Source organism: Ixodes scapularis, unplaced genomic scaffold, assembly GCF_016920785.2.
Source record: "Ixodes scapularis isolate PalLabHiFi unplaced genomic scaffold, ASM1692078v2 PGA_scaffold3__209_contigs__length_174095766, whole genome shotgun sequence".
NCBI lineage: Eukaryota > Metazoa > Arthropoda > Arachnida > Ixodida > Ixodidae > Ixodes > Ixodes scapularis.
Window position 1 is genome coordinate 141,201,192 of NW_024609868.1, and position 12,012 is coordinate 141,213,203.

Below are 12,012 nucleotides of genomic sequence, written 5' to 3' on the forward strand. Positions count from 1 at the left end.
TCACTGAGGGGGGTCACATGACCGCGGGGAACGCTCACGTGACCTCGGGGCGTCACCTGACTTGGGGGGTCACGTGACCTCGGGGGGGGGGGGGGTCAGTTTTATCTCATCATGTTTAGGGTGTCTCAATGGCGTAATCAGGAATATTTTTAGGGAACTGGGAAGGGATACTGAGATGGTTGGCATGCCCAGGACTAGAGGAACTTTAAGGACGTAATGTAGTTGTATATCAAAGAGTCGGCTGGATTTCGGGAGAAAGGTAATGGTAAAACGTCACTGAGGGGGGTCACATGACCTCGGGGAACGGTCACGTGACCTCGGGGCGTCACCTGACTTGGGGGGTCACGTGACCTCAGGGGGGGGGGGGGTCACATGACCCCCCCCCCCGGGCTGCAACCCGGCGACTCCGGCGGATTGCACGTGATTAGCCTAGGTCACGTGAGTAGAAGGTCACGTGACCGTTCCCCGAGGTCATGTGACCCCCCTCAGTGACGTTTTACCATCACCTTTCTCCCGAAATCCAGCCGACTCTTTGATACACAACTACATTACGCCCTTAAAGTTCCTCTTGTCCTGGGCATCCCAACCATCTGTCTCCCTTCCCAGTTCCCTAAAAATATTCCTGATTACGCCCCCCGGTCACGTGACCTGGGGGCGTCGCCGGGTTGCTTGCCACCCGGCGACTCCGGCGGGTTGCATGCAACGCGGGTCGCATGCAACTTGGACTAAATGCAACCTGGGTTGCACACATCGCGTGGTTACACCGATGCCGGCAGGTTGTATGCACCGCGGGTTGCATGCAACCTAAGTTGCATGCAACGCGCGGTTACGTTGACGGCGACGGCGACGCCGCTCAAGCCGGAAACGGGCGCCTAAGAGCTGCGCTCTAAAACAACCAACCACGGTTTGCGTCTTTGATGGTCGAAAACAGCCAAAAATTGTTGGGCGCAAGGTTAAGGGGCCAGGGAACTTGAGGAACCAGTAGAAGGTAGTTTTCATAAAGAAAGTGATTGAGTACGCGTCTCTCGATGAGACGGAGCGTTCTCGTGCAGCTCTCGGACAATCTTTTACCTAAAACAAATTTTCATAGTGTCTCCGCAGGAAGCAGCCGTCGCCATTGCTCTGTTCAGGATGCAGTGGGTGGAAATGCCTAAGAGCATACCAACCCCCATTTTCTCCGTACCGGTGGTAACGCAAAACCTCTTCTGTATCGGGTGTCTCAGTACCTCCATTGTCGTGCAGTCATATGGTTTCAGGATTAAAAAACATCATTTATATCTCGTTCATTGTTACAAGGAATTAAATGAAGCCACTCTTTATGATTATCGTGCGACAAAATCGCCTGATTTCACCCAGAGGCACAAAATATATTGGTACGTGCTGGTCTCCGATGGTGATCGTCGTTTTCTTTGTGTCTGCAACATTCTTGTGGCCAGGTGCGCCATCAGCATTTCAATTTATTTACGTTGTGCCTGAGTTTTGCGCTCACTGCCAATAAAATCACGCATATTGTAAGATGTCTCTCATACTTCTACCCGCTCACATTCTAGTGAAAACGATTGCGAGACCTCATCTCTCAAATGCCCCTCGTACATGTCCCTTATTCGTCTCCACAATGCGGCGAGAGTGGAGATGCGCCCTCCACGGAACAGGCTCCCCCGAATGATGCGGACTCCTTTATCTTTGACGGACGCAGGATGTTCCGGAGCACGAGGGAGGGCCGACCCGGGGAGTCGCACGTGTACCGGGTGCCCCTGGACGAGCCCGGGGTGCAGCCGGAGTGCCTGACGTGCGAGCTGGGTGACCAGTGCCTCTACAACAATGCCGTGTTCTCGCCGGGCGGCGCCGACTACTACGTGCTCGAGTGCCTGGGCCCTGGGGTACCCTGGGTCGCCCTCTACTCTACCGCGGACCACAAGCAGGGTGCGTACCGGAGCTATGGAGGGTGACAATGGAGTTGGCGGAAGAATACACTCTTTTCACAAATTAAGCGCTATCGAATGTTACTGGATTCTGGCACATGGCAATTGACTTTTTTTTTTTTTTCATGGAATGAGCTGTTTCTTCACCTCTCGATTCTCGGTGAGCCGATTCAAATTCCCGGTGGCAGGTTGTTTTATAAAGACATTTTTTGAATACCGAAATTTTTCTTATGCATGCACTAGCGAAACAGGCACTACCGCCACATGCAGTGTCAGGGCTTGGCGGCATTGAGACATACATCTCTCGCATTCAAATACGTAAGAACAACAAAAACATTGTGAGAGATATGCGGAGCTAAACATGATTAATAAGTGGAGTGCATGCGCAGTGTCAAATATGTTTATAATGGCGAGGAACGCTTTTAGTACGATGATGCTCCATAGCGATCTTGCACCGACTGGTTCAGAAGTTCAGGACGGCCCTTTCTGAGCTTCGATGATTTAAATAATGGCGATTGCTATGGCAACTCATACTGATCAGCCAATCACTTTGCGAGGTTTGGTCGTCTGTATGTTAGTATATGTTTGCGACCATCTAGCAGGCAGGGAAGGCAATAACGCTCGGGATCCAGCGACTTTAGTACTGTCTAGTGGCTCACACATGAGCGCAACTTTCCGCAGGCTAACGTCGACGAACACGAAGTATTTTATCGGGCACCGTCAATTTTTTTAGTCATTGGCAGACAGGGGCAGATATGCGTTTTTCACCAAACATATGTTTTTGGCCATTTAATTCTTGATGGAAACAAAAGAACTACCGAACTCTAAGAAACGTTGACCCTGGTAAAATAACCCATAAAACTCACCACATCAAGAAGCTTTTGTGGATCAAGTGTCCGCCAAATGTAAGATGACCTCAATGCGGAGGGCAATTCGTCTATTTCTTGCGCAGCAGTTGCGGTAACGTCAGAACGACGCAGAGCTCTGATTGGCTTTGATTGAAAGGATAGTGGGTAGACCTCAAATCTAAATGCCCATTATCTTTTTCAATCAGCCATTCAGAGCTCGGCGTTCTGGCATCCTCGCTACCCCTGTGCAAGAAGCAGATGAACTTGCGCTCCGCAAAAACCTATTGCTAAATTACCCAAGCATCAACGAGATTGCCAGAAATGTATATCTACGCGCCGTACGCGCTCGCCTTCTCGGTATAAAAAGATTCGAAGTAAATAACCCAACCAATACGTTGATGAACGCGTGTGCAAGATGACATTTGTTTTGGACTTTTGCTTTAGAACAGTCACTGCTGCAAACGACAGCACGTGCAGCGCATGTAACTCCGCTCGTAGTATGGTACCTGGAAAGCGTCTACGACTGGTATGTTTACCGTGTCCAAAAAAAGGTGCTCCCTCGATTTCCGCGTAATGACATCATAGAAGTTTCATGCTGTCGCCGTTCGCGATCCTGGCCGTGTCTCAGCAGCGGTGTTGTGTGTGGCAGACGCCTGTTCTGCTGCAGGTCGATCTCCAGGGTAACAAACAGACCACGGAAGTTTCGTCAGCTAGAATTTTGGATGCCGCGACGACAGCGACACTTTCGTTCGCTCGTGATTTTCGGCAGCATTTCTACGATTAGCCGCCAGGATCGCCATATCCGAGAGCACGATACTCCGGCTGCTTCGGTGGCCGTGTTCCAATATTTATTCGATCTTACTCCAGGGTAAGGGTTTTGTACCTCGGCTTTCCAAAACCTACCCCCTTCTAGCACTTTTCAATCTGTGCTGTCACGTGACACGACCCACCGGAGTAACTTGGATCCAGCTGAGTAAGATTAGGAACACAGCCTGTGACGTCATTTGTTGCCACTTCTGGACCACATTTGATCATGGGCGAGATACGACGCTAAAAAAACACCAGACGGGGACGGGTTCCAGGATGCATACTCGTAGCAAGCATATTAATTTACCAAAATGTCTATTTAGGAACCGCAATCTGGTAACATCTATAATGCACAAGCTTTGTGCATGAAATCCGAGACTTCCGGCGCGCACCGGTAGTCTCGAAGGACATGCTTCGTGCTGACAGCTTCGGTGCACGTTTTCAGCCTATTTCTTCATCCGCCATGAGAAAGTCGCCATTGCATGTATGTACACTCAGATCATGATGGTGGTTGAACTGGAACAGACTGAATTTCAGAGAGGGTCTATAAACCGGTTCCAAAAGTGTGCCCTCTTTGGAAACCATAAAAGTTTTGCACAAAAAAAATACAAAAAAGAACTAGAAAGTTGGAAGTTTAAATGTGCTACCATACGGTATTTCATTATAAGTCAGAGCGCAGTGGAAGGCTCCAACACATACGAGGTGTGATCAAAAAGTTCCTGGGCTGATTTTCTAGCGTAAAAAAGATGGCAGCACAGTGGTACGCACGCAGCAGTCGAAGGAAGGGACCTTTGTGTCTCGTTATACCAAAAAGCGTCGTCTGTGAAAATTTGTAGCTGCGCAACACGGGTTCGTCTGACCATGTACACGAACATAAGGGCGATCTTTCCATAGAGTTCAAACCAAAGCGAGGGCGAACATCACTTTTACGTCAAACTTGGCAAATCTAAAACAGAAACCTCTGAAATGATTTAGAAGGCTTACGTCAAAAAGCAGTGAGGCGTGCGAGGTATTTTCAGTGGCACTCGTGCCGATGTCTTGGAATCCGGGATCTCGATGTGCCGACGGCAGCCCTCTCACTAGGCACAGCGGGAAAGTACAATAGCGTGGATGCGCGTTCGTCGGAGTGCTCACGCCGCTAGGGGAGGATTCGGTGCTAAAAGCGCGCTGTCTAATGCAAATGTGTAGAGGAGAATGTATTCTTATGGTAAAGTAATTTGGAATGTGTGAAGCGTCATTCAGCCAAAGGACATTTGGAAAGAGATTTCTTTTTCTGAAAGGGGGGGGGGGGGGGTTGCGTGCTATAAAAAATGTACCGAAAAAAAAAACTTTGCTACATTTTATTACAAGGGGACTTGGGTTAGAAAGTAAAAAAACATGGTAGATCGGGAGCGCTAGCGTAGTCCTGCGATTTCAAGGGAGCGATAAAAAAAGGCGTAAAGACCAACGTTGTATCTGTAGAGAGTTTGGCCATTTGTTGGGAAGTATAGGAGACAAATGAGAGGTGCCATTGGCCCAAAGCTGGTTTGGCGTGTTCCAGGGCGTCTTCACGAATTCTAATCTGGCTAACCAGAAGCCGGAAACAATACCCTAGTGGTGGTCGCAAGAAACAAACTTAATAAGTGCCTCGGAGTAACTCTCGGTGACTGAAAATATGCTGCACGTGATGTATCAATCACGGTCATCAAAAATCATGGCGGAAAGGTGCGACTAGCGGAACGATCGACATAATCAGTACGCGAAGTGTTGGGGGGCCGGAAATATGCCGTCCGAGCGGTCACACTCTGTCCAAGCAAAACAAACTTGAGCGGCACATTCGTTTCTTACACCTTTCTGCATAATCATAATCGAAACACCACATGCACCGCATTTTCAACCATGAAGGGTTACTACATTTAACTCTTACGCGCTTATTGAAACGATTAAAACTGTTTCTCGCTACCACCGCTAGGGGATTCTTTTCGGCTTCTGGTTGGCGAAGAGAGCATGCCAAGCCCGCTTTCTGCGTTTAGTGCACGGCCTGGCTCTGCCCGCGCCTCCCATTGACCAAACTCTCTCTATACACGGCTCTGGTAAAGAAGGCACAAGGTTTCCATACTACGCCTGGCACTACAATGGTTCTCAGCCAAAGCTACGGATTGCAAGGTTCCAAGCACAAGTCAGTTACAAATCAGGTTTTGTGTTGCTCTGGCGTCTGCGACAGTGTGCGTGCCTCCGCACACCGGTAGGCACGTCGGAATTAGAAACCGCGTGGCGTCTGAGTAGTTTTTGCTCGGGCCTTATGCCCTCCACTTTTAGGTATATAGCCCATCGTAGGTACGGCAATTGAAAAGTAAAATTCGCATAGGTAAACACAAAATTATAACATTTAAAGCAAAAGTTTAGTGTATTTAGAAGACACTCCTATATATACACATATTTTAAATGTTGCCTTTTGCATTAGCAGATTAAAGTTTGCTTTTGCGTTTGTTTTACAGCGGCATCTTGAAAATATTGTCAGCCCTAATGCTTGTTGACGACGTTCGCGTTTTTGGCTCAGTAATAATATTAATATTTATAATAATCAGTCAATATTTATTGGGTGCACAGGAATAACTGCGTTCTTAATTCTGACCCACCGACACCTCCAAACACATAATAATAATAATAATAATAATAATAATAATAATAATAATAATAATAATAATAATAATAATAATACATTTATTTAATAAAACTAGCATGTCCACGTCACAAGTCAGGTTCATCAAAGCCATCCAGGGCTTGTATGACTGAACCTATCTGCAGTGGCCTCAAAAATAACTATGCCACGTACTAAAAAAAAAGTTTGAGTAAGTTCCAATAACATTTGTGACACTTATTACACTTAGACTCAAGGGAAAGCACGTATACACACACCTACACATATCCACAAACAAGCAAGCCGGTCATTGTCACCAATGAAGAAGGTCTTGATAGATGTTATGTTCTTGGTGTTGTGGTTCTTGAAGCAGAAAGACTCGGTGGTGTAAGTCGTGTTGATTTGCTCAAACATAAACCAAATAAAATAAATATAATAAAAATCTGGTGTTCAACATTCTTTATAGAACTGAAAAGGGATTGTGAAATAAAATTGTGATGGAAATAAAGGGCCTCGTTGGTAGATAAAAGGTGGCGAAGCGCTTTTTTCAATTTCTTTTTGGATGTGAAGTCGAAGAATTCGGAAGGTAAAGAATTGAATATCTGAGGGATATTCATTAATAATAATAATAATAATAATAATAATAATAATAATAATAATAATAATAATAATAATAATAATAATAATAATAATAATAATAATAATAATAATAATAATAATACCTTATTAATACTTATTATCAAAATAGTTTTGTTAACACGAAGGTTTCATGATGGGTCGACGTTAGAGCGCACTCGAAAAAACTGTCGCTCAAGCTTCCAAACGCACAAAAAGCAAAACACTCACTCAGGTTTCAACTACAGCCATGTCGCGAAAGGATCACTGCGGGTCCACACCAGGCGGCATTCCAAGCCCCATGCACCGTATCCGCTGGCTGAAAGGCAGGGAAGGATGACGGACATGTTTCTCTAAATTTACCTTGTCTCATAGACTTAAGAATGTGCAAGCATCGCATATGCAGCTCGTCACATTGGCAGCCTAACTGAATTCTCCAAATATTTTTTTTTTTGTCTGGGAAATCTTTACGTTTGCATAAATAAGTTTACAGCGTAAGCGCAACGCATCTAACTTCATTTGAATAATTCACAAAAATCACCTATGAATACCGCCACACTGTAGCGCATCGTTAAAGTGCGGCTATATGGTGAATACGCTTTGTAAAAATATCAACAAAAAGCCTTGTGCCAATCAAAAGTTACAAACAAAATCCGAAATTTTGATGTGACTCTTTAAAGAGTTAAGACTCTTTCGATCAGAGTAAGTGAAATACGAGTTCGTGTGGGCCATTGGGGAATTTTATTAAAATCAGGGAACGAGAGCAAGGTTATAAAGGTTTCTCTTCACTCTTTTTGCTTTATTTTTTGTTAAATCGAATGGCCGAAGGACCCACAACAACGTTAGTTTTCATTGGCACGAAAAGGCTGAAACTTAGGTTGGTTCTCAAAAAGTTTACAATTATAGTTGTAAATTTTCACGAAGTCAAGTTTTATTTTTAATGTTTTCCAGAAACAAATCAACTAACTTGCCGCACCTTCTTGAAAAAACAAGGTGTCGGAGCATGCAAAGCTGATTTCTGAGATTTATTATAAGTGGGTTAGATATATTCTGCCTCCACCTTAAATAACATAACAATAAATATTAGGAATAAACACATTCAGAATAATAAAGGTGCCAAATTTCGTTTTATATGATTTTTTTCTCACATTGTCGAACACCGTAGCCTAAAAAAAGGGACTAAGTTGTCATTAACATCTTCAGCAAAGTGATGCAACAACCTGTAATTCTGGTAATACAATTAAGGAAATTGCAATATAATAGTTACTTATAAACTTTCATTTTTTTTATGGGTAATGTTTTGAAGAGCGGAGTTGAATAGCACTTTATGATTTCCCATATTCAGTGTAAACGGAGTGTTTCTTATATGCACTATAAAAGATGTACAGTAGTCCTTTTTTTATTATGTTCCCAGTAAATGCCTTTATAGTATTTGAAAACATATTTAAAATAAAAATAAATCGATATCACAGTAATAAAATCGGAGCACCTCCGAATGTCGGGCGAAACAATTGGGCTAGTGCTGTGACCAGAAAATGATAGAAGTTTGCTTTTCTCTGGCCTACGTTCACCATCTTTCAATTATGTTATTCCAGTGGACATGTTGGAAACCAACGAAGAGCTGAGAGAGCTGCTAGAACAGCGGGCCCTTCCCCAAGTACGCAACTTCTACGCTCCATTGGCCGACGGATACAGTAAGTGCCTCCTGAGTCCTGACTTGCTTTCGTGCCCCTCACCAAGGTGCTCAAATCTATGAGGCATCAAAAATCTCTACAAGGCTGCAAGCGTCATTTCTTTCCAGACAACACAGATGGTCTTATGCACATACAAGAAACATCCATGAGACGCTGTAACGTCCTCGGGACATCCTCGGGATCATGTGTTCTGTTGGAGTGGTTGTTCACTGGGTTGTTGACCGGAGATAGAGAAATGATCTGTTAAAAATGCGCTCGATAGCGAAAATTGAGAATCGTCATAGCGAGCGTATAGTTACTTGCTATTGGAAGCGACATTCTGGGAGGTTGCAATGCGGGTACAAATTTTATACTTCTACTTCGCGATGTAATACTTGATCTGAGTGCCGGCCAGCTTCATATCAAAGCCGTGTTGCCAAGTTGCGCCGCGATGCGACAGTTTAGAAGAAAAAAGATGGTCGCTCAAAGATCAATTTCGTTCTCCATCCGACGTGGCTCGCAGAGGATCGTCGATCGATACGTTTCATTACAGAACACGTCCTTACCTTCCATCACTCCAGCCGGGATAATTTCTTACGTTCCTTTTATTTTAGAATTTATCGATTTCTCCGAAGCATCAAATAAGAGTTAACGTTATCCCCGAGCTTAATTACTACTTCCCGCGTTCCTCAATGAAGAAAGGTGACGTTTTCAGACTGTATTTTTAACTAATTTCGATGGCGTTTTTTTTTTTTTTTTTTCTTCCGTTTAATCTAGTTGATACAAAAATGAGTTTTGTTAATAAATGACCCAATGTGCTAGAACCAGGCGCCAGACGTGCCTGGCTCTTTGCGTGATCGAGTTTCTGAGTCGAATAAATGCTGTCCATTATATTAAAGGGATACTTATGTTTCGTTTCAATTTCCGATACCTGTTCATGATCCATTCATTTGTTTCTGCAATCATTCAGAGTAAAGTTCCTAGATAAGTGCTTGCAACAATTAGCGACATTCTTTGAAGCGCCGACTGCGTGACGGTGCAGGTTTTAGGAAGCGAATCGTGGCGCCAGCAGAGAACTGAACCGTGGGACGCCATTTTGTTCCAGCGGATTGTGCTTCGTCATTCGTATTGGCTGTCGTTAGTTGTAAACATTAGTATTAAGGGACTTTAATTCAGAGCACTCCCTCCATGATAAATCTGATTCTCAATTGTGTGACCACTCAATCTTCGTGTGGACAGTGCAAACGTGCAGGGCATTTTATACAATACGATGCACGTAAAGCTAATATAGCAACCAAAATATATTTAAAAAAAAAATTTCATCCGCCAGTTAGGGTTATTAAAACTGAAGAAGTCGTCAGCGTCTCTGAGTGAAATAATATTAAATAGGAAAACCGAATTCGTCTGTATCTGGCGCGGCATTAAAATCGCCAACAGCAAAAGGTTTTTGAGGATCGGCTCAATGAACACGCTCCTTTTATCTGCTATCGCTCATAAGAAAAAGGGTGGTAGATGACTGGGCCCGCCTTATTTGTCGCGATACTAGACATAACATGATATCCCAGGGAAAAACAAAAACAAAAAAAAACGTTGCTTCTTGGAAGGTTATCCACTGTTTTACTCAGGCCCCAAAATTTCTTGCGCAGCGTGCACCTCTCGCATTGTTTTGCAATTATATATATATTTATCTGTACCCTACTTACCTTTATTTTTTTAATGAGAACAAACGTCATGTTTTGGAAGTTAAACTAATATTAAACTTTTCGCTACAGTCGCCAAGTATAGTCGGAGAAAAAAAGCAAAGGACACGACAACTCTGTTCAAATTGACCTCGCTTGCCTGTAATAGCGGTTTCCTCTAAAGTATGCGTGGTGGCAAGTATGACGAAAACAATCCCTGGAGCAGGGAAACAAGAGGGCCAAAGGACAAACACAAATCTCCAAACACAGCTGGGTGACTAGTGCGCGACCGAAACAATCCGCCTGGTCCGGGAAGCGCACCAGACACCTAGCTGTGTTTGGAGATCTGTGTTTGTCCTTTGTCCCTCTTGTTCCCCATCTCCAGGAATTATTTTCGTCATTCTTTTCCAGCTCGCTTCTACCTTTGCATTTAATTGCGTTATTAACCGTGGCAAGTGTACCGACGAAAACAAAGATATGTGCATCAAAGAAAGCGGAGTCGTTTTGTTTACGGCACTACCACTAGCGCAAAGAGAGTCCTGCAAGACGCAACTGCAGAAGAGTAGTAAGTTGGGCGAGTTGGTAAGCGTTGAACGTGGTTAAAATCGCGCACAAAGAGACGAAGACAAACGAGTAAGGAACACAGAACACAGGCAGGCGCGCACTCACAACTCTAGTATATTAAGTGAAGAAGAGAAAGATGAAGCACTATTGTTTACAGGAGACAACGTCACCAGGGGGAAACATCATCCGCAGTCAAATGATCGCAATAAGGCAGCTTCTTTTTTGCTCAGAGCTACCGACCGACGGCTGGCTAACGCAGCGATCGGTCAGGCTCAAGATGGTGAACGTCTCTAGCACCTCGCGCGTTTGTTTTTCTTTAAAGCGGCCAATGATTGATGTATTTTCTGAAGATGGTGTGCACATGCAGGTTTTACAGTGCACCGAAAGGTGACGTCCTACATTGGATGTTAAAGAAAGTTTATGCTCTCGTAGGCGGTCATTCAGACACCGTCCCGTCTGTCCAACATAGCATCTTCCACATGAAAGAAGAATGCTATATACAACGCCCGATGAACAGGGAACAAATGGCCGCACATGTTTTTTGTACCACGCGTTTTTTTATAATTTTTCCGACTTTTCACGAACCTTAGAACAGATTTGTCGCATTTTTTTAGGGGCTGATAGTACTACGGGCACACCATACCTGCTGGCCACTTGTTTTAGGTTATCCGATATTTTTTGTAGGTATGGCATAACCACCACCCGGTTTTTTTCCACGGGCCGCCTAGTTTTTTCACCCCCTTTTACATTCTTTGCCAGCGTTCCTATCATTTCGATTAAGATCTGATTCGGGAACCCTGAAGATTTTAGTCTATCGATCTGGCCCAACAAACTCCATGTTCGGAACGTTTGGAACGGACGACGGCCAAGTGACAGCAGCCCAGCTCGTGACCACAACCAAAAAGCCTCTTTTAATCTCACGCGCCACTCCTTATATAATCTTCTATAAATGATGGCGTCCTCTGGTAAGCAATAAGAAAAAACACCGTCACTTCAGTAGCGCCCACTACATCTCCCCTCTTAAGATCTATAAGTCCAATCGCCTTGGCGGTCGAATCTCACGACCGCAACGTGTGCGTCTCAGCCGAAGTCCTGAGGCTCTTGCGATGATACTCGTTGACCCTCAACAGGCATAAACTTCTGTGAACTAGCCGACGGTTCTTCTGCTGCTTGGCCGTTTGAGAAGGGGACAAGATGCTGACGGTTTCGCTGCAGAGTGCCCCTGGGCGTTTCCACCATATATGACCGTGGTCGCTGAGCGGGGCTGAGTATACGGCCTCGGCA

At 44.6% G+C, this 12,012-nt stretch overlaps 1 protein-coding gene across 7 annotated transcripts in view; it reads left to right on the forward strand.

Annotated features, from left to right (window-relative positions):
- LOC8043509 (inactive dipeptidyl peptidase 10) overlaps positions 1-12,012 on the forward strand; it is a 546,782-nt gene that overhangs the window by 517,302 nt on the left and 17,468 nt on the right. For all 7 annotated transcript variants that reach the window (XM_040505110.1, XM_040222260.1, XM_040222265.3 and 4 more), the window contains 2 exons: positions 1,697-1,923; positions 8,408-8,506. In XM_040505110.1, the coding sequence (XP_040361044.1) occupies positions 1,697-1,923; positions 8,408-8,506 (326 nt within the window). The remainder of the gene's footprint in view (positions 1-1,696; positions 1,924-8,407; positions 8,507-12,012) is intronic.